The 28,000-nt window shown below is 40.8% G+C and overlaps 1 protein-coding gene across 1 annotated transcript in view; it reads left to right on the top strand.

Moving 5' to 3' along the window:
* The window catches only part of HTR3B (5-hydroxytryptamine receptor 3B), a gene marked incomplete at both ends in the record, with an annotated part of 38,839 nt that extends 15,844 nt beyond the window's left edge, over positions 1-22,995 (top strand). Inside the window, 7 exons of the mRNA XM_081279776.1 lie at positions 10,688-10,732; positions 11,048-11,157; positions 11,795-11,964; positions 12,457-12,614; positions 21,643-21,853; positions 21,988-22,170; positions 22,760-22,995. Coding sequence (XP_081135902.1) covers positions 10,688-10,732; positions 11,048-11,157; positions 11,795-11,964; positions 12,457-12,614; positions 21,643-21,853; positions 21,988-22,170; positions 22,760-22,995 — 1,113 coding nt within the window. The remainder of the gene's footprint in view (positions 1-10,687; positions 10,733-11,047; positions 11,158-11,794; positions 11,965-12,456; positions 12,615-21,642; positions 21,854-21,987; positions 22,171-22,759) is intronic.
* Positions 22,996-28,000: the final 5,005 nt, after the last annotated feature.

Here is a 28,000-nt window from a genome sequence, read left to right as displayed (position 1 = left end):
TATATCAATATTTCATTACTTTTTCTTATTTGGCGTGCAGGCAGTGAGCTACATTCCCAGTCATTTTTATTTTTTATTTTAAGACACAGTTTCTCTAAGTTGCTGAGGCTGGCCTCAAACTTGTGAACCTCCTATCTCAGCCTCCCCAGTTATTGGGATTACAGGCTTGTGCCACCATGCCCAGCTTGGAATTTTCTTCCTAGGGTTGAATGATATCCCAATTTATGTATATAAATCGTGTTTATTTATTCATTGATGGACACTCTAGCTTTTTCCGCTCCTTGGCTATTGTGATTAATGCTGCAGTGAACAGGAATTGTTGTCAGCCTTTTCGCTGCTGCGACTGAAAGTCCTGACCAGAACAATTGTAGAGGAGGAAAGTTTACTTAAAGGATCACAGTTTTAGAGGTCTCAGTCCATAGGCAACCGGCTCCATTCCTCCGGGCTCCAGGTGAGGCTGAACATCATGGTGGAAGAGTGTGGCAGAGGGAAGCAGCTCATGTGATGATCAGGAAGCAGAGAGAGAGACTTTACTTACCAGGTACAAATATATACCCAAAAGCTGCATGGCCATTACCCCACCTCCTCCAGCCACACCCCACCTGCCTTCAGTTACCACTCAGTCCTGTCAGGTGATTACTTCACCAATTGGGTTAAGGCTCTCAAAGCCCAATCATTTCTTCTCTGAACCTTCTTGTGTTGTCTTGCACATGAGCTTTTGGGGGACACCACACATCCAAAGTATAACAGGAGTATGCAAACACATTTGTCTGAATTTGCTTTATTTCTGTGGGTATATGATCAGAAGTGGAATTGCTGGGTCATATAGTAGTTCTATTCTAATTTTTTAAAAGAATACCATACTGTTTTCCACAGCAGATGTACCATTTTATATTTCCATCAATAATGTACAGGGGTTCAAATTTTTCCACATTCTTGCCAACACTTGTTATTTTATGTCTTTTTAAAATAGTAGTCATCCTGATGATTGTTAGGTGGTATCTCATTGTGGTTTTGACTTGCATTTCCTTACTAGGGGTTATTTTAGTCGATCCAGGCTTCCATAATAAATGCTACAGGCTGAATGACTTAAACAGCAGAAATTTATTTGTCACAGTTCTGGAGGCTGGAAGTCCAAGATCAGGGTACTGACTGATTTGGTCCTGGTGAGGGCCCTCTTCCTGGCTTATAGATGGGCACTTTTTCACTGTATTCTCATATGGCCAAGAGATATCTTTCTCTATTCTTCTTCTTTAAAACATATATTTTTGAGTCAGAGTAATTGCATGTATTTATGGGATGTAGTGTGATATTTCAATACGTGTATGTCAGGTGTAATGATCAGATCAGGGTAATTGGTATTTCTTTACCTCAGACATTTATTTTGTGTGTGCATGTGGAGAGGGGAATATTCAGATCCTCTTTGCTAGCTATTTTGAAATATTCAATTAATTGTTGTCAACCATAGACCTTCTACTATGCTATAGAACATTAGATGATTCTTCCTATCCAGATGTTCCTCAGTACACACTAACCACCCTCGTCACCCTTTAACCATCCTCTCCATCTCTCCGTCCCCCACACCCTTCCCAGTTCTAACCTCTACTTCAATATCAATTTTTTTTTAGCTTCCACATATAAATGAGAACAAATAGCACTTCTGTTTCTTTTCTTTGGCTGATTTATTTAATTTACCTTTTTTTTATTGGTTGTTCACAACATTACAAAGCTCTTGACATATCATATTTCATACATTAGATTGAAGTGGGTTATGAACCCCCAATTTTACCCCAAATGCAGATTGCAGAATCACGTCGGCTACACATCCACAATTTTACATAATGCCCTATTAGTAATTGTTGTATTCTGCTACCTTTCCTATCCCCTACTTTCCCCCCTCCCCTCCCCTCCAATCTTCTCTCTCTACCCCATCTACTGTAATTCATTTCTCTCCTTGTTTATTTTCCCATTCCCCTCACAACCTCTTATATGTAATTTTGTATAGCAATGAGGGTCTCCCTTCATTTCCATGCAATTTCCCTTTTGTCTCCCTTTCCCTCCCATCTCATGTCTCTGTTTAATGTTACTCTTTTCTTCCTACTCTTCCTCCCTGCTCTGTTCATAGTTGCTCTCATTATATCAAAGAAGACATTTGGTATTTGTTTTTTAGGGATTGGCTAGCTTCACTAAGCATAATCTGCTCTAGTGCCATCCATTTCCCTGCAAATTCTATGATTTTGTCATTTTTTATTGCTGCATAGTACTCCATTGTGTATAGATGGCACATTTTTTTTATCCATTCATCTATTGAAGGGCATCTGGGTTGGTTCCACAGTCTAGCTATTGTGAATTGTGCTGCTATGAACATCGATGTGGCAGTATCCCTGTAGCATGCTCTTTTAAGGTCTTCAGGGAATAGTCCGAGAAGGGCAATAGCAGGGTCAAATGGTGGTTCCATTCCCAGCTTACCCAGGAATCTCCAAACTGCTTTCCAAATTGGCCGCACCAATTTGCAGTCCCACCAGCAATGTACAAGTGTACCCTTCTCTCCACATCCTCGCCAGCACTTGTTGTTGTTTGACTTCATAGTGGCTGCCAATCTTACTGGAGTGAGATTTACTAACATACGGGATGAAAAAGGCAATATCACAACAGATGCTACAGAAATACAGAAGACAATTAGAAATTATTTTGAAAACCTATATTCCAATAAAATAGAAGATAGTGAAGACATCGATAAATTTCTTAAGTCATATGATTTGCCCAGACTGAGTCAGGAGGATACACACAATTTGAACAGACCAATATCAATGGATGAAATTGAAGAAGCCATCAAAAGACTACCAACCAAGAAAAGCCCAGGACCGGATGGGTATACAGCAGAGTTTTACAAAACCTTTAAAGAAGAATTAATACCAATACTTTTCAAGTTATTTCAGGAAATAGAAAAAGAGGGAGCTCTTCCAAATTCATTCTATGAGGCCAACATCACCCTGATTCCGAAACCAGACAAAGACACCTCAAAGAAAGAAAACTACAGACCAATATCTCTAATGAACCTAGATGCAAAAATCCTCAATAAAATTCTGGCGAATCGAATACAAAAACACATCAAAAAAATTGTGCACCATGATCAAGTAGGATTCATCCCTGGGATGCAAGGATGGTTCAACATACGGAAATCAATAAATGTTTTCACCACATCAATAGACTTAATTTACCTTAATGTCCTCCAGGCTCACCTGTGTAATAGCAAATGATGACATTTCATTCTTGTTTTAGGTGGATAGCATTCCATATGGATATGTACCATAATTTCTTTATCCATTGATCTGTCAATAGGCATCTAAGTCCATTCCATATCTTGGCTACTGTTAACAGTGCTACAATAAACATGCGAGTACAGATATCTCTTCAACTATACTGATTTCAATAACTTTTGATACATACCTAGTGTGAGATTGCCAGATCATAAAGTAATTATTTTTTTGAGACACCTCCATCAGTTTTCCATAATGACTGTACTAATTTTCATTCCTACCAACAGTGTACGAGAGTATTCCTCCCCAGCATATTTTTTTAATTTCTAGAGGAACAAGCAATTTATTTTTTATTGGTTCTTTTTAGATATACATGACAATAGAATTAATTTTGACATAATTATAAAAGCATGGAATATAATTTGTTCTAATTTAGGTCCCACTACTTCTCCTTCCCCTTCCTTCCTCCTTCCCCCTGTTCTCTTCCCTTTACTCTACTGGTCTTTCTGCTATTTACTTAGAGGTTTTTTTAAAAAAATTAGTGTCTAATGGATGTACACGATAGTGACATTCATTGTGATATATTCATATATGTACACAGGAAAGTTAGGTTAGAAGTTAGGTCAGATTCATTGCACCATCTTTCCCTATTCCAACCCTCCTCTCTTTCCTTCATTCCCCTTTGTCTACTCCCTTGATCTTCCTTCTATTCTTTTCTTATCCTCATATATATATATATATATATATATATATATATATATATATATATATATTTAGTTGTAGGTGGACACAATATCTTTATTTTTTATTTTCATGTGGTGCTGAGGCTTGAACTCAGTGCCTCATGTGGGCTAGGTGAAACTCTACCAATGAGCCACAATGGCAACCCCTCTCTCCTCTTATTTTGTTTTTGTTTTTTGGGGTTACTCAGGTTTGAATTCAGGGGCACTCAACCACTGAGCCACACCCCCAGCCCTGAGTTGCTTAGGGCCTTGCTAAGTTGCTGAGGCTGGCTTTGAGCTCGATATCCTCCTGCCTCAGCTTCCCTAACTGCTAGGATTACAGGCCTGCACACCACACCCGGCTGCACCCTCTTATTTTGAATTAAGGTCTGCATATCAGAGAAAACATTCTATCTTTGACTATTTGGGGACTGACTTAGATCACTTAGCATGATAGTCTCCAGATCCACCCATTAACTGGCAAATGCCAGAAAATCATTCTTCTTCATGGCTGTATTTATTGTGTATTGTGTATTTATACCACATTTTCTCTTTGTAATTTTTTTAGATGTTAATGGATCTTTATTTTATTCATTTATTTAAATGCAGTGCTAAGAATTGAACCCAGTGCCTCACACATGCTAGGCAAGTTCTCTACCACTGAGCCACAACTCCAGCCCTTATACCACGTTTTCTTTACCCATTCATCTGTTTGGCACCTAGTTTGGCTCCATAGCTTGGCTATTGTGAATTGTGCTGCTCTAAACATTGATGTGGCTGCTGATTGTAAATTTTCTGGACATATGTTGAGAAAGTGGAATAGCTGAGTTAAATGGTGGTTCCATTCCTAGTTTTTTGAGGAATCTTCATACTACTTTCCAGAGTGGTTGCACTAATTTGCAATCCCACCAGCAATGTATGAATATACCCCCCCCCATATCCTTACCAATATTTATTGTTACTTGTATTCTTGATAATTGCCATTCTAACTGAAGTGAGATGAAATTTCAGTGTGGTTTTAATTTGCATTTCTTTAATTGCTAGAGATGTTGAACATTTTTTCATATATTTGTTGACCATTTGTATTTATTCATTTATTTTGGTACCAGGGATTGAACTCAGGGGTACTTGACCACTGAGCCACATCCCCAGCCCTATTTTGTAACCTGTTAGGAGTAGTCAAAAAGGGAACTTATCAAATTGGGACAAGATCCACCCCACTAAAGAAATGATGAGAAATTTGAATTAATGATCCAATTTATCAGCCCCTTGGTACTCTCTGTTAGGGAAAAGGACTTAAGAAATCATGGCCATTCAAGAAACCATGGCCATTCATCTTGCAGGGATTCTAATAATTTATGTCTGCTGCAGATCTAAGAAAGTATAAATGCAAAGATAATATCTATTCCTTAGAATAATTACATTTTGAAGCAGATGCAGATCTCACTGAGTTGCTTAGTGTCTTGCTGTTGCTGAGGCTGGCTTTGAACTCACAATCCTCCTGTCTCAACCTCCAGAGCTGCTGGGAATACAGGTGTGCCACACTGTGCCTGGCTTATATTTCTTTCTCCTCCTCCTCCTCCTCCTCCTCCTCCTCCTCCTTCTTCTTCTTCTTCTTCTTCTTTTTTTAAAGTTTTTGCTTAGTTTCTTTGCCCATTTATTAATTGGATTATTTGTTTTGTTTTTGTTTTATTTTTTTTGAGTTAAGTTTTTTGAGTTCTTAATATTCTTAATTAATAACCTGGATATTCATGTCCTATCTGAGGAGCAAGTGATAAAAATCTTCTCCCATTTTATAGGCTTTCTCTTCCTGCTTCTGATTGTTTCCTTTCCTGTGAAGAAGATTTTTAGTTTGATGCCAACCCATTTATTGATTTTTAATTTTACTTCTTGCACTTTAGGAGCCTTCTTAAGGAAGTCAGTTCCTGAGCCAAAATGTTGGAGTGTTGGGCCTACATTTTCTTCTAGCATATACAGGATTTCTGGTCTAATTCCTAAGTCTTTGATCCACTGTGAGTTGATTTTTGTGCAGGGTGAGAGATAGGGGTTAAATTTCAATCCACTACATATGGATTTACAGTTTTCCCAGAACCATTTGTTAAAAGGTGTATCTTTTTTCCAATGTATGTTTTTGGCATCTTAATCTAGTATACCAGGTAACTGTATTTATGTGGTTTTGTCTCTGTCTTCTATTCATGCCTGTTTTGGTGCCAGTACCATGCTGTTTTTGTTACTATACATCTGTAGTATAATTTGATATCTAGTATTATGATGCTTCCTGCTTTGCTTTTTTTGCTAAGGATTGCTTTGGCCATTCTAGGTTTCTTATTTTTCCAAATAAGTTTCATAACTGCTTTTTCCTAGTTCTGTGAAGAATGTTGTTGGAATTTTGATGGGAATATTATATTGAATCTGTATAGTGCTTTTTGTAATATGGCTATTTTGACAATTAAATCTTCCTATCTAAGAACATGGGATGTCTTTCTTTTCGCTTGTTTGCTGTTTTGTTTTGTACCAGGAGTTCTTAACCACTGAGCCACATCCCTAGCCCTTTTTATTTTTTAAAAATTTTAGACAGAGTCTCACTGAGTTGCTTAGGGCTTCGGTAAGTTGCTGAAAAATAAACCCCACACCTGTAAGTTAAACAGTATAGTCTTTATTATTATAAAAATTTTGATCAACATAAAACATTCAAGGAACAGATTTTCAGAGTCACTAACTACAGAATGGAGAACATATTCAACTCATTTTAGGAAGTTAGAATAGCAGTACATAACAGTACCATAAAAATCTGTCAATGACAGTAAGAAAAAAATATTACAAACTCAAACATGATCACAGATTAAAAAAAAAAAACAAGACAAGATATTAGGAACAACTTAATAATTCTATTATTATTATTATTTTTATTATTACTTTTACCCTCTTGGTATCAGGAATTGAATTCAGGGATGCTTTACCCCTGAGTCACATCCCCAGCCCTTTTTAAAAAAAAAATTTTATTTGTTTTAATTAGTTATACATGACAGTAGAATGCACTTATATACTTTGACGAAATCATACATAGATGGGATATAATCTCTCATTTTTTCTGATTATACATATTGTAGAATCACATTGGTCATACAGTCACATACATATATACAGTAATAATGTCTGTTTAATTCTACTATCTTTCTTATCCCCACATCCCCTGCCTTTCCCTCCTTTCACTTTCCTCTACCCAATCTAAGGTAACTATTCCCATCCCTTTTTATTTTTTATTTTGAGACAGTTCTCATTAAATTGCTGAGTGTCTCACTAAGTAACTGAGGCTGGCCATGAACTTGCAATCCTCCTGTCTCAGCCTCCTGAGTTACTGAGATTATAGGCATGCACCACCACCCCAGCTTGTTTCAAGATATTTTTCAATTTCTCTTTTGATTTCTTTATTGATACATTGGTTATACAAGAGAATGTTGTTTAATTTCCATGTATCTGTACCATTTAAAAATATTTTTAGTTGTAGATGGACACAATACCTTTATTTTATTTATTTTTATGTGGTGCTGATGATTGATTCCAGTGCCTCCCATTTGCTAGGCAAGCACTCTACCACCAAGCCACAACCCCAGCACCATATTTGTACCATTTTTCTAGTTTCTCTTGAAGTTGATTTCTAATTTTATTCCACTGTGGTCAGATAAGATACATGCTATTAATTAATTTCATTAATTTTTTGAAACTTGTCTTATAGCTAAATATATATATGTCCCAGAACACATTCCATGTGCTCTTTAGAAGCATATGAATAGTGCCGCTACTGGATGAAATAGCTTTTTTTTGTTCTAATTAGTTACACATGACAATAGAATGCATTTTGACACATCATACATAAATGGACTATAACTTCTCATTCATCTGGTTATACATGATGTAGAGTTACACGGGTCATGTAATCATATATGTATGTATGAAATGTCTTGTAAGTTTCGTTAGGTCCATTTGATTTATAGAATAATTTAATTCTGATATTTCTGTGTTGATTTTTTGTATTGATGATCTGTCTTTTGATAAAGATAGAGTGTTGAAGTCCCCAGCTATTACTGGATTTGTCTATCTCTACTTTTAGGTCTAATAGTATTTGCTTTATATAATTGGATGCTCTAGTACTGGATGTATGTATATCATATATATGTGGTCTTTATTTTCTTTTTGTTGAATTGATCCTTCTATAATTATATAATGGCCTTCTTTATCTCTTTTTATAAATTTTGACTTCAACATCTATTTTATCCTATATAACTACTCCTGCTCACCTGCTCACTTTTGGTTTCCATCTGCATGGTATAGCTTTTTCCTTCTCTTCACTTTTAGTCCATGTGTGTCTTCACTGGTAAAGTGAGTTTCTTGTAGGCAGCATGATGTTGGGTGCAGTTTTTAAAAATTTTTTCCTTAATCTATTTAGTTGATCTAGATATTTTAACCTGGAATCTAATCCATTTACATTCAAGGTTGGGTTAACTGATAAGCAAAGACATAATCCTGTCATTCTTTTGATTTTCTCATGGTTGTTTTATGTATTCTTTTTTGTTAGTGAGCTATCCATTGCAGTGACAAATACCTGAGAAAAACAACTTTTTTTTTGGTACCAGGGATTGAACTCAGGGGCACTCAAAACCACTGAGCCACATCCTCAACCCTATTTTGTATTTTATTTAGAGACAGGGTCACTCTGAGTTGTTTAGCGCCTCACTTTTGCCGAGGCTGGCTTTGAACTTGAAATCCTCCTGTCTCAGCCTTTCAAGCTGCTGGAGTAAAAGTGTTTTTTAAATGGAGCTGCGGGCACACAATTTGGTTGATAGCAGTGATTTTAGGCATCTATTCATGTGTTTATTGGCAACCCACGTATCCACTTTGGAAATATGTCTATTTAAGTCCCTTGCCAATTGTTAAATAGGGTTCTTCATTTTTTGTTGTTGAGTTGTAGAAATTCTTTATATAATCTGTGTACAAGCCCATTACAGATATATGACTTGTAAATATTTTCTCCCATTCTGTGAGTTAGCATTTCATTTCCTGATGGTGTCCTTCAAAGCACAAAAGTTTTTAATTTTGATGAAACCCCATTTGTTTTTTTTTTCTTTTATTTCTGTGCTTTGGTTGTTATATCTAAGAAAACATTGCCCACTTCAAACTCATTAAGATTCAACTCTGATGAGAGGCAAGGGGGAGGGAAAAAAAAAAGGGAGAGAATTGAACAACAGCAGAGGAGGTAGAGAGGGAAGATGGGAGGGGAGGGGAGGGGAGGGGAGGGGAGGGGGGATAGTAGGGGATAGGAAAGGTAGCAGAATACAACAGTCACTAATATGGCATTATGTAAAAATGTGAATATGTAACAGATGTGATTCTGCAATCTGTATTTGGGGTGAAAATGGGAGTTCAAAACCCAATTTGAGTCAAATGTATGAAAGATGATATATCATGAGCTATGTAATACTTTAAATAATCAATAAAAAAAAAAGATTCAACTCTGGTTTCGCCTTAGAGTTGCATTGTCTTACCTCTTAATAGCCAGGCACGATCCCTTTTGAGTTAATATTTGTGTATGATGTGAGATATTTCTTTTCTTTTAATCCCCAGGAACATCCTAGTTTGGGAATGTTCTTTACTAGATTAACTACAAAACAAATTGGTAAGGGAGTTGTTGCTGTTGTTGTTTTGTTTTGTTGTTTGCTGTTTTAGGAGATCTTTAACAAAAACCACCAAATCACAGCAGATATAGGAAATCACTCTACCACGCGGCCTGCGCAGTGGTTTCATTAATGAGGTTCTGGCATTAAGTTAGTTAGAAGAGATCAAAATAAAACACACAAACCAGTACCTTATTTTAGGTTCCCGCCTCCAGCCGCCCAGCAGGGCAGCGAGGATTACTCTGGGCTAGCAGGAGAGAGAGAGAGAGTAGCCTTTTATTTGGGGAACAAGAGATTCAGGGGAGAATTCCATCCAATGAAGGTTGAGGGGGGACCACACTCCAAGGTCAGGGTCAGTGATTGGGTCCCCGGGGTCAGTGGTCAGGCACACCCCCACACTGATGGGCTCTCTCATCAGGAAAGGGTCGGGAAAGCTTCGACACAGCCAAAGCGCCTCAGACCCTTAACGGGAGGCACCCAATCACGTGTCAGAAATGGCTTCCCACAAATCACACCTATTATATATCATGTAAAACATACCTCACTTATATTAAGCCAATTCAGTTTTTTTTTATAAGCAGAGAAATTTAAACACAAGGTAAGTTAATAGAAATGGTTTCCAGCAGCAGTGAGATAACACTCACTGAAAGATTATGAATAATATCTTGATTACAAATAAAAGCTTGGTCTCATCTTTTTAGCTAGGAATTGACTTAGACTTTATATCATTTTTTAGTTTGATTAATGAAAGAGTAACTAATTAGAGTGGAAAAGAGATTAGCAAATCATTCAAGATGTCAAGTGCAGTCAAAGTGTAATTTTGTCATCGATAATTTAGTAAGCTCAAAGCGACAGGTGTACATAATAAATAGGAACAGAGACTACCAAGTATTGAAGACTTTAGGTAATGTTCTTAAAATCAGCATTATTTGGTTAGATTGGATTTTATTTACCTGAATTGTCATATTGTTGAATGTGCCTTTGGCTTATTGACATCCTAAGGTTTGGTGTGCATTTCTTTTTTGCTTTGCAGGATATACAGAATCAAAAATTAAAGACAAGTGTATGGTACCGTGAGGTAAATGATTGTTTCCTTCTATGCATGCTGGATTCCTGATCTGCATTTGCTTCAAAATGTAATTATTCTAAGGAATAGATATTATCTTTGCATTTATACTTCCTTAGATCTGCAGCAGACATAAATTATTAGAATCCCTGCAAGATGAATGGCCATGGTTTCTTGAATGGCCATGATTTCTTAAGTCCTTTTTCCCTAACAGAGAGTACCAAGGGGCTGATAAATTGGATCATTAATTCAAATTTCTCGTCATTTCTTTAGTGGGGTGGATCTTGTCCCACTTTGATAAGTTCCCTTTTTGACTACTCCTAACAGGTTTGGGATGATGAGTTTTTATCCTGGAACTCCAGCATGTTTGATGAGATTAGAGAGATCTCTCTACCTCTCAGTGCCATCTGGGCCCCTGATATCATCATTAATGAGTTGTAAGTGTGCAGGGTTCTACTTATGGGGGTTTTAGACTGCTTACACTATTCATACCAGTGGCTGCTTACTTTCAGTCGTTGTTGCTATTTTTTATTTTTTAAGCAGAAGGGAGGCATATTGTTGGGAATTTGAAATGCCATGATTTGACATTTAAGATAATAATTGATTGCTGGTACTTCAGGTTACTTTTTGTTATTGTTGTTTTGGGAACCAGGGGTTGAACCCAGGGGTAATTTGCCACTGAGCCACATCCCTAGCCCCTTTTATATTTTATACAGAGACAGGGTCTCACTGAGTTGCTTAGGGCCTCACTAAGGTGCCAAGGCTTCTTTGAATTCGCAGTCCTCCTGTCTCAGCCTCCTGAGCCAGGATTATAGGTGTGCACCACTACACCTGGATTTCATATTACTTTTCATGTCCAGGTCTATGACACTAGGAAATGAGTTAACTTATGAGACTACAACTGCTAAGCCCATTTTTGCCTCAGTAAATCATCTCATAGGAAATGGGATTCTGTCTCTGTAGTGCTAGGCTAGTCCTACGTCTCATGGTCATTACCATCCTTTAATCAGTTCTGTGTATGTTTTGAAATGACTAATGCCCTCTCTGTAACGAGTTCTCTTGTGTTTTATATAGTGTGGACATTGAAAGATCCCCTGACATTCCCTACGTTTACGTGACCTCATCTGGGAGCATTAAGAACTTTAAGCCCATCCAGGTGGTCTCTGCTTGCAGTTTACAGACATATGCTTTTCCTTTTGACATCCAGAATTGCAGCTTAACCTTCAATAGCATTCTGCACACAGGTAAACCATGAGAGAAATAGTCCATTAGTTGGAAAATCCAACTATGCTGGGTTGGAATACATAGGTGAAACTATAATTTCATGTCTTATGTCATTCTTGCATATAATATAATTGTCTATTTAAAAAATCTAAATCTCTTCCTATAGTTATGTGGTTCCTGCTATACTTCAGATCAGGTACAGTGTTAGAGTCCACTGCTGCCATTAAATTGTGATTACATTAGGACTCTACCACCGCTGAGAATGTTATAGAAATTGCAAGACAAGCTCCACCATTTTGTAGAGAGTTGACTCCAAACCCTGAATTCATAGTTTTTTTTTAATGACTAGAAAGATTTTATTCCCCACTTCTACCTCCTAATTCAAATAAGACCAGTTAGACTTTGCATGTTGTGGCAGGAGAAAAGAAAAGATTTGAATTGGGAGTGGAAAAGTGGGTTGATGTTGGCACCTCTTTCTCTCCTGGGAAGTCAATTGTTTCTGTTCTTTTCAGTGGAAGATGTAGACCTGGGCTTCCTGAGGAACAGAGAAGACATTAAGCATGACAAAAAACCATTTTTGAATGACAGTGAGTGGGAACTTCTTTCTGTGTCCTCAACATACAGCATCCTGCAGAGCAACACTGGAGATTTTGCACAGATTCAATTTAACGTAGGTTCTTCTCCTTCTGCCCCTGTTGCCCACTTCTCTGCAGTCCTTGGCCTTTTCTACTGAGCTGAGGAATCTTTACTCCCACTGCACATTCTCAATTCATTATCACCCAGGAGCAGTTGGTTCAGATGGCTCCGAACATCTACCTGCATTTTGCTATGACAGGGGGCAGAGGTCCAGGGAGAGATCCTGGGCTCCTGCTGTAGAGATTCCGTAAGGGAATGTAGAAAGAATGATATTCAGGCATCAGAGGCCTGAATCAACAACTACAGCAGGAGTCCTCAAACCTTTCAGCACATATTAATATTATCACTTCTAATTGCTACTGAAAACAACAACAAAACCCCCTACCCTGTCACTACAACAAATTGGGAAGACTGTCTCATCAATCTTATTGTCCTGTTTTTTAACTGAGTAAATTATTCATTAATTCCAGATGCAGATGCATAAAATGATCATATTATTAACTTGAATATCTGAAGGAATTATCCAGTGGTCACCTGCAGGACCCACAGAAACCACTGGTGGCTTCTGGATCAGAGGGAACAACTGCCCCAAAGGACCCACATTCCTCTGATGTATCCCTGACACTGCTCTTGGCTCCTTTATTCTGTCTGTGGGGGATTAGGGAGTGATGGGTACAAGACAATGGAACCTACTGCTTTGTTCCCCAGAGGTAGCCCTTCTCTCTTCTCTGGTTTTCCTAGCAAACCATCCTGACATATGGTCAGCAGCCAGTTCACATAACCAGCAGACTCAGTGTTAATATGCTACAGTGTGCTCTGTTTTTCTGCACAAAGTTGGTTAGTAGGAGTGGTTTGGGGCTAGGGGCCTTCATGCCAAGAAATGGATCCAATAGAAAAATAGAGACTAACTGGCAAGTCAGGACTGCCATGAGATGAATTCTCCTACAAATGCAGCTTTGGAATAGAAAGGTACATTTAGACTACACTAGGAACTATGGTTATGATGGATTTGCTAAGGGTGGTGGGCACAGGTATAATTGAGGGCACAGGTATTCCTTGTTTGGTTAAAAGGTGTTTCCTGCAGCTTTCTGGCAAAACTAGTTAAACCAGGGCCTCTAAGATACCATTGGAGTTTGAACCTAACTAATATATAACACTGGCTAGCAGCTGATTGCAATCATGCCTTCCTATACTTCTTAGCAGTGGGGTGGGGTTTGAGTTCTTGCCTAGAATTTTGCTTGTTTTTTAGCAAAGCTTGTGCTGTGGTCTGCTTGTCCACTTTGTGTGTGTGTGTGTGTGTGTGAAAGAGACAGAGAGGGAGGGGAAAAAAGAAGCCTTCTTCTTCTTCTTTTTTTTTTTTTAATTTCAATGAGCTTCTTGGCTAAGAGTAAACACCTCATTAATTTTAAAGATATCAGCCTGCAAACATTATTAATGCAGCCCAAATAATGGAGAACATTAAAGGAAATGTGAGGGAGTAGCACGTACAAGGTGGAACATAGTCACCTACCAAGTGCTCCGGAGAAAGCTGCACACACCATTACCTACGCTGCACGGAGGAGACAAATAGGCAAGAGATGGGGCAGGTAACCTGAGCACGAGTACACATATGCACAGGCGCAGGCGTCCCCCCCCCCCTTCTCTTCACAAAGTGACTGCTTATACTTACGTGTCACCCTTCACCTTAAATATTAATTTGTTTTCTCAGCAGCAGCCGAAGTTTTCCTACAAACTACCACCATTTCGAATGTGCTGAACAGAGATGGTAAAAGTTTGCTTCACCGTGTGTGGCTGAGGTCTTCTCTGGATCTTGAAACTGTGGTTCAGTTCCTTTGCTCCATTCACGGCCACAGAGGCAGGCTGGAGGCAGGCAGGCATTTGATTTCCTGCCCTTGAACCTTTTCCCTGGTTCTTTGCCATGGGGGCTAAGGTGGGTATATAGCAGAACTGGCTTCCACCTGCTCCTCAGAAACAGAGTGGGGAAAGAATCCTGAGTAGTCACAGATCATATCAGCCAGACTCAGGAGTGATTCTGCAGCTCTGGTTACGACTTAACTTAGGCTCCACATCTATCAGTTTTCTGTCTCTCTCAACCTCTCTTGCCTCCATGCCTTCCATTCTTGCCATGTGTACCATGCCTGGATTCATAGTTATCTTTCTCTGTACCATATATCCCATTATGAATCCAGCATCCAAGGGATCTGGATGTCCTTCAGCAACCATTGGCCAGTAGTTCCATGCCAATGTTAGGCCTGCCAAGGTCCTGACACAAAGGGCCATCTCTCTCTTAACCTAATCACCTGGTATCTCAGCCCAGGCTGCTCAGCAGGAGGTCAGGGACAGGTGGGGTGGGCAGAAAAAACAATGATCTATTCTAAATACATTATCATCCTAGGCTGATATACACTGCTGCCATTTATACTAAATCACATTCTCCAGATGCCCCTTTAGTTCCAACTAATGTACAATCATAGCTGCTGGCTCTGGGACACGTACTGTTTATCAGAGGGCACCGCTGATATTTTGGAGTCAGGCTTCATTCCACAGGGGGCCCAGAGCAAGGCACTTCTCCCTACAAGGAATCTGTGTGCAGCCTGGGACCTGATCCAGCAGCCTTGGGAGGGGAGATTTCTTCCAATACACGAACGGAGGGGCTGGTTCCCAGAAACAGCAGGGTGAGCATTTGATTTCTGTAAGGCAACGATTTTTTTTTTTAAAGAAATGAGAGTAGAAGTGGGAGTAGGTAGGGATAAAATTTAGAAATTCATGTTGGATGGAAAAGGTGGACAGCTGTGGGAACTAAACCAGCCCAACCACAGATATTCTCACACTGAGCAAAGTGTTCATTCAGGCAGGAATTGGGGTGCCCTTAGAGCAGTCCTACAAAAATGAATTAGGGGTATTCGAGAAAAAAGTTAAAATTTTTTTTAGTTGTAGATGAACACAATGCCTTTATTTTATTTATTAGTTTTATATGGTGTTGAGGATTGAACTCAGTGCCTCTCATGTACTAGGCAAGTGCTTTACTGCTGAGCCACAACCCTAGCACCCCCTAACCTCTTTTTCCATCATAATTTTCCTTTCTAGATTAGGGTAATTTTGTTGAGATGTCCATTGAATTCATACTGTAAACTTGATAGAAGATTCTTCTCAGCACCGCGTGCACGCACGAGAGAAAGAGAGAGAGAGAGAGAGAGAGAGAGAGAGAGAGAGAGAGAATTTAAAATCCTAGAAATTCTCAAGTAATGCGAGAATCATAGACTTCCTATTAATATAGCCCAATCCACAGTTCAGATCCAAGAAGCTCTCAGTCTGGCACGAGGAACTTGCTTAAATGGCAGCAACTTTCCCATTTTTTTCTGAACTGGGAATGTTGGGAGGGGTCTCAGAAAGGAGGAAAATGAGCTTCTGTATGAAGCGTGAGTCTGGGCGTCAAAATTCCAACTATGTCATAAAGACGGTCATGCAAAATTGAGTACTGGTGGGGTCTACCATCAAGGAGGCAATTAGAGGCTAACCTTGGGGCCTATTCCATCTCCAAGGAGCTCTCCACACACACATTCTGAATTAGATTGATCTCTTTCATTAACATCAATAGGCTCCAAATACCTTTGTGTACTTATTATTACCTGGCTTTAATGGATAATGAAATTGTGGCATAATATTGCTAACACCTGAAGGGTGTCTAATGGAGAACACGGACTGAAACTAAAGTGCTTTTTCTTCCCTTTCTGTGGAATTTAAAGGCACCAGCTTCTTTAGTCCATTAGAAATGATTGGGTTTTAGGTAGGGGCAGTTTTGTAGAGAGCCTGGGACACACTGGCAGAGGCAGGGGTTACTATGAAGGTAGCCCTCAGAAAAACTGACCTTAATAGATTGGCCCCCATTTGGGCTAACTTCACACTCCTTTTGTAACTAAATGTAGCATTATTAAAAGACTCTAATACAATTCAGCAAACATCTTTTTAGCTGTTAGCATGTGCCAGCCTCAATGGTAAACACTTAAGACACCATGGTGAATAAAAAGGTTCTTTATATCCATCATAAACCTAAAAATCTGCACGGGAAGACAGGCACTTCATGTCAGGCACCATTTTAAGAGTTGGTGCCAGGCATGGTAGCACACACCTGTAATCCCACTGGCTCAGGAGGCTAAGACAGGAGAGCCTGAGTCCAGCCTCAGCCACTTAGCAAAGCCCGAAACTAGTTGGATCCTGTCTCAAAATAAAAAATAAAAAAGGCTGGGAATGTGGCTCAGTGGTAAAGTACCTCCTGGGTTGAATTCCCAGTTCCAAAAAAAATAGAATAAAAAAGAGTTTATATTCATCAGATGGGTGCTCCTAGTATCTGCACTTTTACAAATGGATAGATTGAGATGCAGAGAAGTTATGTAACTTACGGGAAGCTTCAGGATGACTAGTGGAGCCTGGATTGAACTAGGCAGTCTGACTCCAGAATCCATGTCCTAATCCTACATCATGCTGACATACAACTAAGTGTAATGCAGTACATCTCAGACTGTTCTTTGCTATCTACACAGTATATATTACTGGGAAAGTAACCTTTATTTGTCTCACAATGCTGCCCCAACAAAGTACCCCAAACTGAGTGGTTTTAAACAACAGAAATTTATTCTATTGTTCTGGAGAGTAGAAGTCTGAAATCAAGAATGACCCAAACTTCTGGGCCCTCCAAGGCAGAATCTGTTCTATGCCTCACCTAATATCTGCTGTTGGGGCTGAGACTATAGCTTAGTTGGTAGAATGTTTGCCTAGCACACCCAAGGCCCTGGGTTCAAACCCCAGTGCCACCAAAAAAAAAAAAAAAAATCAACTTAATATCTGCTGGTTGCCAGCAATCACCGGTGTTACTTGGCTTGTAGATGTATCTTTTGAACCTCTACATCCATCTTTACGTGGTCTTCTTTTTGCATGTTTCTTCTCTTCTGAGGACACCAATCCTACCCTAGTATGATCTTGTCTTATGGGTGTTGGGCATGGAACCCTGGGCCTTGCACAGTATAACTGGTGAATGCTGTACTAAGACAAATTCCCAACCCCTCATCTTAACTAATTGCAACTAATTGATCCTGTTTCCAAATAAGGAAACATTCTGGGACTCCAGGAAGGAATGATATCTTTTTAATTTTTTTTTATTTTTTAGGTGTAGATGGACACAACACAATGCCTTTATTTTTATGTGGTGCTGAGGATTGAACCCAGGTCCCGTCTGCGCTAGGCGAGAGCTCTACCCCTGAGCCACAATCTCAGCCCCAGGAATGATATCTTGGGGACCGTATTCAACCCAATAGAATAGTGACATCTGCCTCGTATGCAAAATACAATTGCCCTTCCCAATATGCCCTAAAGTTAGCCCTTTCTAGCATCGACTCTAAATCCAAAATATCATCTAAATATAAACTAGAAAGTCCCAAGGTTCATCATCTTGATCAGGTCTAGAATCTGGTTATGAACTATTCTGGGGCAAAATTCCTCTTTGATCACAGACTTAATAAAACACCCAACCACCCAAGTCTGGTTCCTGAAACCATGTGGAGAGGACAAGGGCAGAGACCTGTCCTAACTCCAGACTGTATGATAGGGCCTGGCAACCTGTTTATGCTAGTTAAGACAAGGAAGTTTTGTTATGTCATAGTAAAAGCTAATTGTCTCTCCTTGTACCTAGGTCTTTCCCTTCTGCTTTAAGCTTCTGTTGATGTACAGCGAGGAATGACCTCTGACAGGATCAGCTACCTAATTTGTAGGGCTCAGTGGGAAATGACAATGCAAACCCCCTATTAAAAAATTATTAAGAATTTCTAAATGGCACCTACAGAGTATTAAACCAAGTTCAGAATCATATGTGCTTGCCTAGATTGCATGCACCAGAAGCCACGTAACTTCGTAGCTCTTCCCATGCCTCTCCCCTGACATCTCAGGGATCATTTGGGCTGATAAAACAGCACTTTCTCAGACATCAGGGGCTTTGAGGAGCCACACTACCCATCTTTGGTTCTGGCTTAGATTTACATTCACTGTCTGCATCAGCCTCTGGGTAGAGAGGAATCATTGCCGCTTGTGCTTTTTACATACAAACTTTATTTAAAGAGTACAATAGCTCATCTCAATTGTACTAAGATGTATGGCAAGGCAAAATTAAACTACTTTTAAAAAAATTGTGGGGAGGGAGTGAGTGAATTGAGCCATAGAGAGGTTGGCTCCCTCACGCAAGGTCACTTACACTTGCTTATCTAGGCTACAATGGAGGCACTATGGAACTCTGTGCCCTTGGCTTTCACGTCTAGGCTCTTTTCACTAAACCAACATGCCTACTTGTGCTTTTCCTTAGAGTGATATTGTTACACTTCTTCTCTTTCATGTAATCTCTGCCACAGCATCTCTAGGGGGTATTCACATCTCTACCCTCCAGAGACAGCAGGTGTGGTTGCCACCCCCTACCTCATGAGGCCGGAGCACCAATAGCCCAGGCTAGGTTACAACACAAAACCCTCATGGACCCCAACCACTTGACCCCCTTTCTACTGTCCCTGCCTTTGCCATCTTGATCACAACATGAGGAGGGGAGCTGAAAGGTGTAGGTTGATGACGATTAATTCTGTTGTTGTTTCTCTTGTTGCCTGCACTTTGGTAGAAATGTGTTTTAACCAAATTATTGCAAAGCAGTGAGTGTTGCTCTGGTTTAGATATTTGCAGCCAATTATGTTTAATGTGAAAGAGAACAGCCAGACTATAATCCGCCAATGGCTCTGGCCTGCCAAGCTCCACTGAGTTGGGACATGCTTCTGGATCCAGCTGCAGGGGAGCCCCCAGTTTCACCACCAGGGCAGCATCTGGACTCCCCCAGCCACGTTGTTCCCTGCCACCTTCTGCTCCATCCCTGGCCTTTTCTACCTTTTTTGGTAGAAAACACATTTCTACCAAAGTGCAGGAGGAGAGGCTTTTGCACACTTCTTTGTGATTCTTTTCCAGAGCAGGAGATGGAGATGAGGGAGAAGAGCCCTGCACTCTGATCAGAGGTCCAATCTGATCAACAGTTGTATTTATGCAGTGGTGGAAAAGAGCTTGGCATCAGAAGATGTGGGGACACATCCCAGTGGTGCCACTTAAATCACTTAAGAGGATCGAGCTTTAATTTTGATAATTTATAAAATGGAGGGTATTACCTACCAACGACTTGGCAGTAAGGATTAAGTAAATTATACATATGAATAAAAGCATAGAAAACATTCTATTGTTTGGCAAATGCAAAAAATAAAGAGATTCTAGGCATTATTTCTGCCCAAGTCCAATAGCAAAGGGCCAAGGATGTTCATTTGTTCAACAAACATTTATTGAACACCCATTTTAAGACAAGCCTTATTTTGTTTTTTGGGGGGGATTATCACCAGCCAGAGATGGGATGAGATGAGAGATCACAGTGGAGTGAGGGAGGCAACCTTGCCATTCTTTGGTTTCTCTTTCAATAAGAATATATGTTTCTTAAAGACATCACAATCCCAGTGCAAAATGGCAACAACAGTAGTGATTTTGTGAGATTCAAATTCCAAACTACAAAATCCACTTGGCTTCCACAACACAGGCCGAGCTGAGTAGTTTCAGCTGGTCCCCGCTCCAGGGGGCCCCACTTCCCACTTCTTCCCCTTTCTCTGTGCTTCTGGAGACTAAGATGGGGTCCCTTGTCATGTTGGGCCAATGGGAGGTAGGGCAGGAGCAGCGACAGGAGATGGGAGGGAGGGAGGGAAGGAGAGGGAGGGGGTACTTACCTCTTCATTTGCCTCTGGTGAAACCACTGCTAGATTGCTGTGTTCCTAGGAGAAAGCTACAGTTCCTGCCCTGCATAGCTTTCTCTTTCCTCAGGTTTGGTTACTACCCCCAGCACTTGGGCCCTTCAGGCATAAGGGTTGTATCAGCTCAGTCCCCAGAAAGCCCTACATGGACCTCCTCCTTGTGGTTTCTTTTTTCTTTTTTTTCCCCAGTCCCCCCTACTTTTTTTAAAAAAATATTTCTTTAGTTGTTGATGGACCTTTATTACTTATTTATTTATATGCGGTGCTGAGAATTGAACCCAGTGCCTCACACAAGCTAGGCAAGTGCTCTATCAGTGAGCCACCACTCAAGCCCTTCTCCAGTCCCTTTAATTAATATATATATATATATATATATATATATATATATATATATATATATAAATTATAGGTGAACATAATACCTTTATTTTATTTTTATGTGGTGCTGAGGATCGAACCCAGTGCCTCACATGTGAGAGGCAAGTACTCTATCACTGAGCCACAGCCCCAGTCCCTCCCCAGTCCCTTTTATTCCTTATTTTGAGACAGGGTTTCACCAAGTTGCTGGGGCTGGCCTCAAACTTGTGATCCTCCTGTCTCAGCTTCCTGAGTCACTGGGATCACAGACCTTGTAGTTTCTTTATACCCTGCCCGTACCTTGCAAACAGTCTGTTGAGCCCTCTTGCAATTTCCTCATTTTATTGTTCTCTTTATTCTTGCCCAGATATTTATAGATCCTCAGGTGTTAAGAGGCTCACATTCCAAGTAAGAAGAGAGGCTGAAAATAATACCCAATATTGCATAAGTGGCTTAAGAGAAGGAGGGTTTTCATTTTAAGACAGTTTCTTACCAGATATGTGAATTTGGACAAATAATTTGACTTCTTTGAACCTTACTTTCCTAGTTTGTAAAATGGAGATGAAAATATCTAGCCCTTAAAGTTTGGAGGATTGACTATGATAAGTATATGAAACAGTCTAGTGTATGGCACACAGCAGGTGGGAAATAAATGCTAACTTCTTCTTATAACTATCAATAATATTAATATTGGCTATGTAAAAGTTTAAAGGATTTTTCTCCCTCATTTCTAAACCACAAAATAACCTCAAACATACTTCTAAGATAAACTACACAGACTTCACATGGCATATGAAGGCTTTGCATGTTGGGACTTACGTGAGTATTCCTGGCTATGGATTTGGTCAAATGTTAGTCCATGGGCTTAGATTCAACAAATTCCTTGTTCCTGGCCAGGTGGTGATTCGCAGATGCCCATTGGCCTATGTTGTGAATTTGCTGATTCCCAGCATCTTCCTAATGCTTGTGGATCTGGGGAGCTTCTACCTGCCACCCAACTGCCGGGCAAGGATTGTGTTCAAGACCAGTGTGCTGGTGGGCTATACAGTCTTCAGAGTCAACATGTCTAACGAGGTACCTAAGAGCTCAGGGAGCGCCTCTTTGATTGGTAAGCATCCTCAGGGTCACCTGATGCCAGTGTTATTTTACTCCTGCCAAAGATCTGGTGATGCATTTCAAACTGGAGGAGGGAAAACCCTCAGAGACTACAACTAACTTCTCTGCTCTGGTGCCTTCTCCCAGGGGTCTTCTTCACAGTCTGCATGGCCTTCTTGGTTCTCAGCTTATCAAAGTCTATTCTGTTGGTCAGATTCCTCCATGATGAGTGGAGAAGCGGCCAGGTACTACCCCTCTTGTGCCTTCAAGGGGATGCTGGCACCGATGGGTCTAGAATGGACCCTAGGACCCAGGATGCTGGAGTAACAGGTTTGTGAGAAGTCTAGAGATCCCTTTACCATCTTTCTGGGTCACCCTCAGCACCAGTGCCCATCAGCAAAGCACCAGGCCTTTTGTTGCACTTTGTGGAGAATCTGAAGCACCTGCTTCATAGTCTCTGCACCACATTTATATTACCTCTCTGGGGACTGAAGTCCACCTTCTGCTGGAAGTCGCTTTAGCTTGTTTAATTTTTCAATTACCCACAGTGACTCATCCACCCTAGAATAGTAAAGTTCTAGCATGTAAACTTGCTCTCTATTTGGATTTACTTCCCCCACCCTAAAAGAAAAAGAAAAAGGAAAGTGAAAGAATCATCCCAGCCCCTAAAGTTCCAATTGAGTTGATCTGGTCACTACACATACCCTACTTTCACAATATAGCTCTGCCATGGTCTCTGTCCTGCAGCACAGCCATGCCTCAACAAGCAAGTAGGGTGACAGTCCACAACCCCACCCAACTCTCTTCCTAGTTTTGCCCACAACTTTCCTTGAAGGATGAAGTTGTCAGATTCAAGAGAAAGTTCCGGTGGGCCTTGGTAGCCCTTGGCTCACCTCAAGTATTTTTCTCTATCATGCAGAATCCCCAGTCTGTCAAGAATACCAGATCCAGTCAGAAACCCTGAAGGAAGTCTGGTTCCAGATTCGATCCATCAACAACTACCTCCAAACTCAGGATCAGGTGGACCAACAGGAGGTTGAGTGGCTGGCGCTCCTGTACCGCTTTGACCAACTGCTCTTCCGAAGCTACCTTGTCATGCTGGGGCTCTATGCTGTCACCCTGTGCTCTCTCTGGGCACTGTGGAGTGGCTTGTGAAAATTGGAATCTCTAGTCTCAATCAATGCACTATCACAGCACTTAAGGAAAGCTGTGAGGAGATCAAAAGGGGAGGAACAGTGGGTCTAAATGATTCCCACCCGCCATTGCCTCTTTTCATTGAGTCCAGGTACACACAGCCTATGGGTTACTGAAGGACCCAGCACCACTATATTTATGATGAAAATGTATAAACAGAACAAACAAGCCACCAAACAAGTCTTCATTCCCCAGTAACCACTGTTGGCCTTCTCAGAAAGAGATCTGAAAAGCACATACATGCACATATTTGTGTTTAAACAGTTTTTTTTAAAATGTAAGATCACTCCATCTCTCAGTTCTGACTTGGTTAGTTGTTTTCATTTATTCAACAAAACCTTTATTGAGTGTTGTTTAAGTCCTAGACATTATGTTTAGGAACAGCAGAGAATATGAAGTCAGTCACAGAGAACATTCTTGATTGGATTCCTATGGTCAACTCTGAACCAACAAGAACACAAAACTCTCACCATATTTGCATCTTTCTGAAGCTTATGTTTCCACTATTGCAGCTAAATCCCTTCCTCTGTCTTCTTGTGCCTTGGAGATCCCAAGTGCCAAGGTTTCCTAGCCCATCTAGCACAACATTTAGTGAGCACACACCATGTGTAAGGCATGAGCTGGGACATATGTCTAACCCATGCTCCCTGGAGTCAAGGAATTTATTTATTTAGTGGCACTGGGGGTAGAAACTAGGGGTGCTCTACCACGGAGCTACATCCCCAGCCCATCTTTTTTCTTTATTTTGAGACGGAGTCTCACTAAGTTGCTCAGGTTGACCTTGAACTTGTGATCCTCCTGCCTTAGATTCCCAAATTGCTGGGATTCCTGGCAAGTGCCATCATACCTGGTAATTCAAGGGATTTATACTCTATAGTCCTTCTATTAGTCGGTTAGGGCTGCCTGAATAAAGTATTACAGAGTGGGCAGCAGCTTGAAAGCACAAAGATTTATTTTCTCACCATTCTGGAGGCTGGAAGGTTTCTTCTGCAACCTCTTATGTAGACGGTCACCTTTTCCTGTGTCTACATGTGGTTCTTCCTCTGTGCATGTATATGTCTATGTTCAAATTTTATCTTTTTTTTTTTTCCTGTGCTGGGATTGAACCAGAGCCTGTGAACACTAGGCACATGCTCTACCACTGAGCTACTTCCTCAGCCCACTTTTTATTTTCTGTTTTCAGACAGGGTCTTGCTAAGTTGCCCAGGCTGGCTTCAAACTTGTGATCTTCTTGCTTCAGCCTCCTGAGTAGCTGGGATAAGAGTATGACACAACACCCTGCTAAATTTCCTCTTCTTCGTAAGGACACCAGTCATATCGGAGCAGGGCCCATTCGGTTGCCTCCATGTCACTTTTTTTTTTTGATACCAGGAATTGAACCCAGTGGTGCTTAACCACTGAGCCACATATCCTGCCCTTTTTCATATTTTATGTAGAGACAGGGTCTTACAGAGTTGCTTTAGGATCTCACTAAGTTGCTGAGGCTGACTTTGAACTATGATCCTCCTGCCTCAGGCTCTCAAGCTGCTGCGATTACAGGTGTGTGTCACCATGCCCAGCATCTCCACGGAATTTTAATTACTTCATTCAAGGCCTCAACTCCATATACAACCATATTCGGAGGTACTAGGGGTTAGGACTTCTACATATGACCTTCAAAGGGACACAAATCAGCCTATAACACACATGTGATTATGGAGACTTGGCAAGTACAAAATCTTCAGGGTAGGCCAACAGAAGAATTCCCTGGAGACCCAGAAGGGAGCTCTAGTTTGAGTCCAGAGGTCTACTCTCGGGAGTCTCTGTTCTTTAGGAGAGGTCAGTCTTTTTTTTTTTTTTTTTTCCTCAATGCTTTCAACTGATTGAATGATGCCCATCTACATTTTGGAGGATGATCCAATTCACTCAACGTCTACTGATTTAAAAAATCTTATCATGGGGGCTGGGGTTGTGGCTTAGCAATAGAGCGCTCACCTGCACGTGTGAGGCGCTGGGTTCAATCCTCATCACCACATAAAAATAAAACAAATAAAATAAAGGTATTGTGCCCAACTATAACTAAAATTATTTTAATAAATTAAATATCTTATCTTAAAAATACCTTTACAAGGGACTGGGGTTGTGGCTCAGTGGTAGGGTGCTTGCCTAGCATATGTGAGGCACTGGGGTTTGATTCTCAGCATCACATATAAATAAATGAATAAAATAAAGGTCCATCAACATCTAAAAAAATACGTTCCCCGAAACAGGTAAGATAATATTTGACCTAATACTAGGTATAATGGCCTAGACAAGTTGACACATAAAGTTAACTGTCACAGTCCCGATGGCTCCTTAGTTTTCCATCTATGCCACAGGCACTTTCTAGAACAGAAGGGTCCTGTGCTAACCTGGCACTTGGGTAACTAACCAACTTCTGGGTCAGACTCTCCAGTAGCCAAACCTGTAGGTATGAAGTCCTTGTGGTCTCAAACCTGAGTTTGAATAAGATTAGAATTCCACAAAACACCCTCCTTCTTGTATTTGACTTTCTTAGCTTCTCATCTTTTCTCCTCACAGAGTTTTCAGTCCAGCCAAGCCCACCTGACTACTGTCCTCCTCAGGATAGGGTTTCTCATCTAAGTTTCTCCTTCTTTTTGACCAATTTTTCTTTTACTTTATCCATCTGTCTGTCAACTCTGTCTCAGAGCCCTGCTCAGAATGGTCTTATTCCCCCTCCATTCCCACCCCAGCACTCTGTGACTCTGTCCCCTCATCTCTGTCTTTGGTGTTATAGTATCTTGTATCCTTCTCCTTTTAAATGTTTTGTGGTCTCTATTATAGGTGTGTGTGTGTGTGTGTGTGTGTGTGTGTGTGTGTGTGAGAGAGAGAGAGAGAGAGAGAGAGAGAGAGAGATTTGTCAAACGTGCTACATACTCCTAGAATAATTGCCCTGTTTTCTCTTTCTGTTTATCCCCCATCTATGTCCACACCATAGAGGGTTTTGCATACGAGTGAGCCTACCATTTTGCATGGTGAGTGTCCTATAATGTAATTCACTCTAGCTCACTGCTGACAGTGTACATGTATCTGGTGTGTTTTCCTAAGTCTGAGCGACAAAATCTCCCAAGATCAGACACCCAGTCCCTGGATTTCCCTCTAACCCTCATCTAGGGTAGCCTTCCGGAGGCTTGTGGATAGAAGGACACAGAGGACAGCAAGACAGTCATCAGTCCTAATGCTGCCAGCAGAGGACACAAAAGTCTAAAGCTGTTTGCTAAAAACTTTTCCTGGTACTAAAATTGCCTTGAAAAAAATCTGCCCCCCTCCATCCCCCCAAAGAAAAAGAATTTAAATTCAAACAGCCTTTACCTGCATCCTCCCTCTCTCATTACCTCCCAGTTAGTGCTCAACGCCAATTGTCCATGAAATTCCACTGCTGCTGTTAATGAAATGAGGAACATAAGAAGTTTGTGAACAGGAAGGAAGTGTCCATGCAAAGCTCCACCTGTTTGCTGCTTCACTCCCTATTTACTACCACTGGCCTTTGCTGCCTCCATGTACTCTACAGCTTCTGTACTGGTTCAAGTTCTCTCCACTTCCTCCCCCAGTTATAGGGGAAGACAGGAGGAAAAGCCCTGCAGTGAACACATGGAGGTGAGGTCTCCCTCCTTCCTAATTGCATGTTGGAAGAAAGTACCAGTTTCAGTCCAGAGACCTGCTTTAGTCCTAGTTCCAACACTATCTACCCAAGGGACCTTGAACTTAACTTCTCAGACTTCTATTTCATTTATGTAAATATTTAAATAAATATTTACTCTGACCTATTTCACAGTTATGAGATCAAAATGAAGAAATATATTCAATAGCATTTTGAAAAGTAACTATAGATCAAAAAATAAACACAAGACCTGCCGCTATTAACAGATGGATTCCAGGCTGAGTCTTTGGTGTGGGATCTGACTTCCAGCTGCCTCTATCAGAATCCCCTTATGGGTTCTGGTTCTTCCCTTTATCATAAGGATCTGAAAGTTAAGGGCTGATGTCATCAAGGGCCTTCTTACAGAGGGACTTGAGTGAGGGTCCCAAAGGGATGTCTAATTCCGCTGCCTACGTGTCTCAACTTTGGTCCATGTCCAGCTGCCACTGCCCAGGTTCTTTATGTCACCCATGAAGAAGCTATCATTCAGCAGCAAAGCCTGCTCACTAAATGGACTCCCTGCGATCTAGTACCTAGTGCCCCTAATCCCAACCACAGCCAGGAACTCACTCTAAGCCCCAAGGTCATTCTGCTGCCTAAAACAAAGACATTATTGATGTGTAACACTTCAGACCTCCTCTTGGAATAGTGCCTTCAGTAGGGGAAGAACATGAAGTACTAGTGGCCCTTACTTAGAGCTGCTTTAGTGGAAAGAAACCTAGGAACAGAGCAAAAATGGGATTCTCCCAGATGTGAATGCTCCTACCATCTGCTGTCTCCCAGAATCTCAGGTAGTTTAGATATTCACAAAGAAATTGCAGCTCCTGTTCTGATATCTAGATTACAGAGATGGTTAAGCAGTCCCATAACCAGGCAGCCTTCAAGTTGTAACATATCTCAAGATAACTTCCGGGTGCTGCCATGATGACCCCAAGGACCTTCATAGGCTTTTTTATCAAAAATAACCAGGTGATGATCTTTCCCTTCTAAGATTTGTCCCAGAGAAGCAGGAGACATCGGGGTGAAGGAAGCTGAGCTTCTCAACTCTTAAATCTCCAAGCAAGTCTCTTGTGGTCTGGCTTTGAGCTTGGGTGGGTCAGAACCAGAAAGCAAAGAACCATGAGGGCAGCCAACAGTGAGGTGCCGAGGGAATTAGCCCTGCTCTCAGCCCAACCTCAAGGCTTCTCCAGATCCTCTCATTTCTCAGGGATCCAATCACGTCTATCTACAGGCAAGGTCAGCAAACAGTTAGAATTCAAATTTTACCCTATTCTGTGGCTCAGGGGC

This window comes from Spermophilus citellus (assembly GCF_964194105.1).
Source record: "Spermophilus citellus genome assembly, chromosome: 2".
NCBI classification, from domain to species: Eukaryota; Metazoa; Chordata; class Mammalia; order Rodentia; family Sciuridae; genus Spermophilus; species Spermophilus citellus.
The sequence above is the reverse complement of the archived record's forward strand: the minus strand, read 5'-3'. Positions and strand labels throughout refer to the sequence as shown.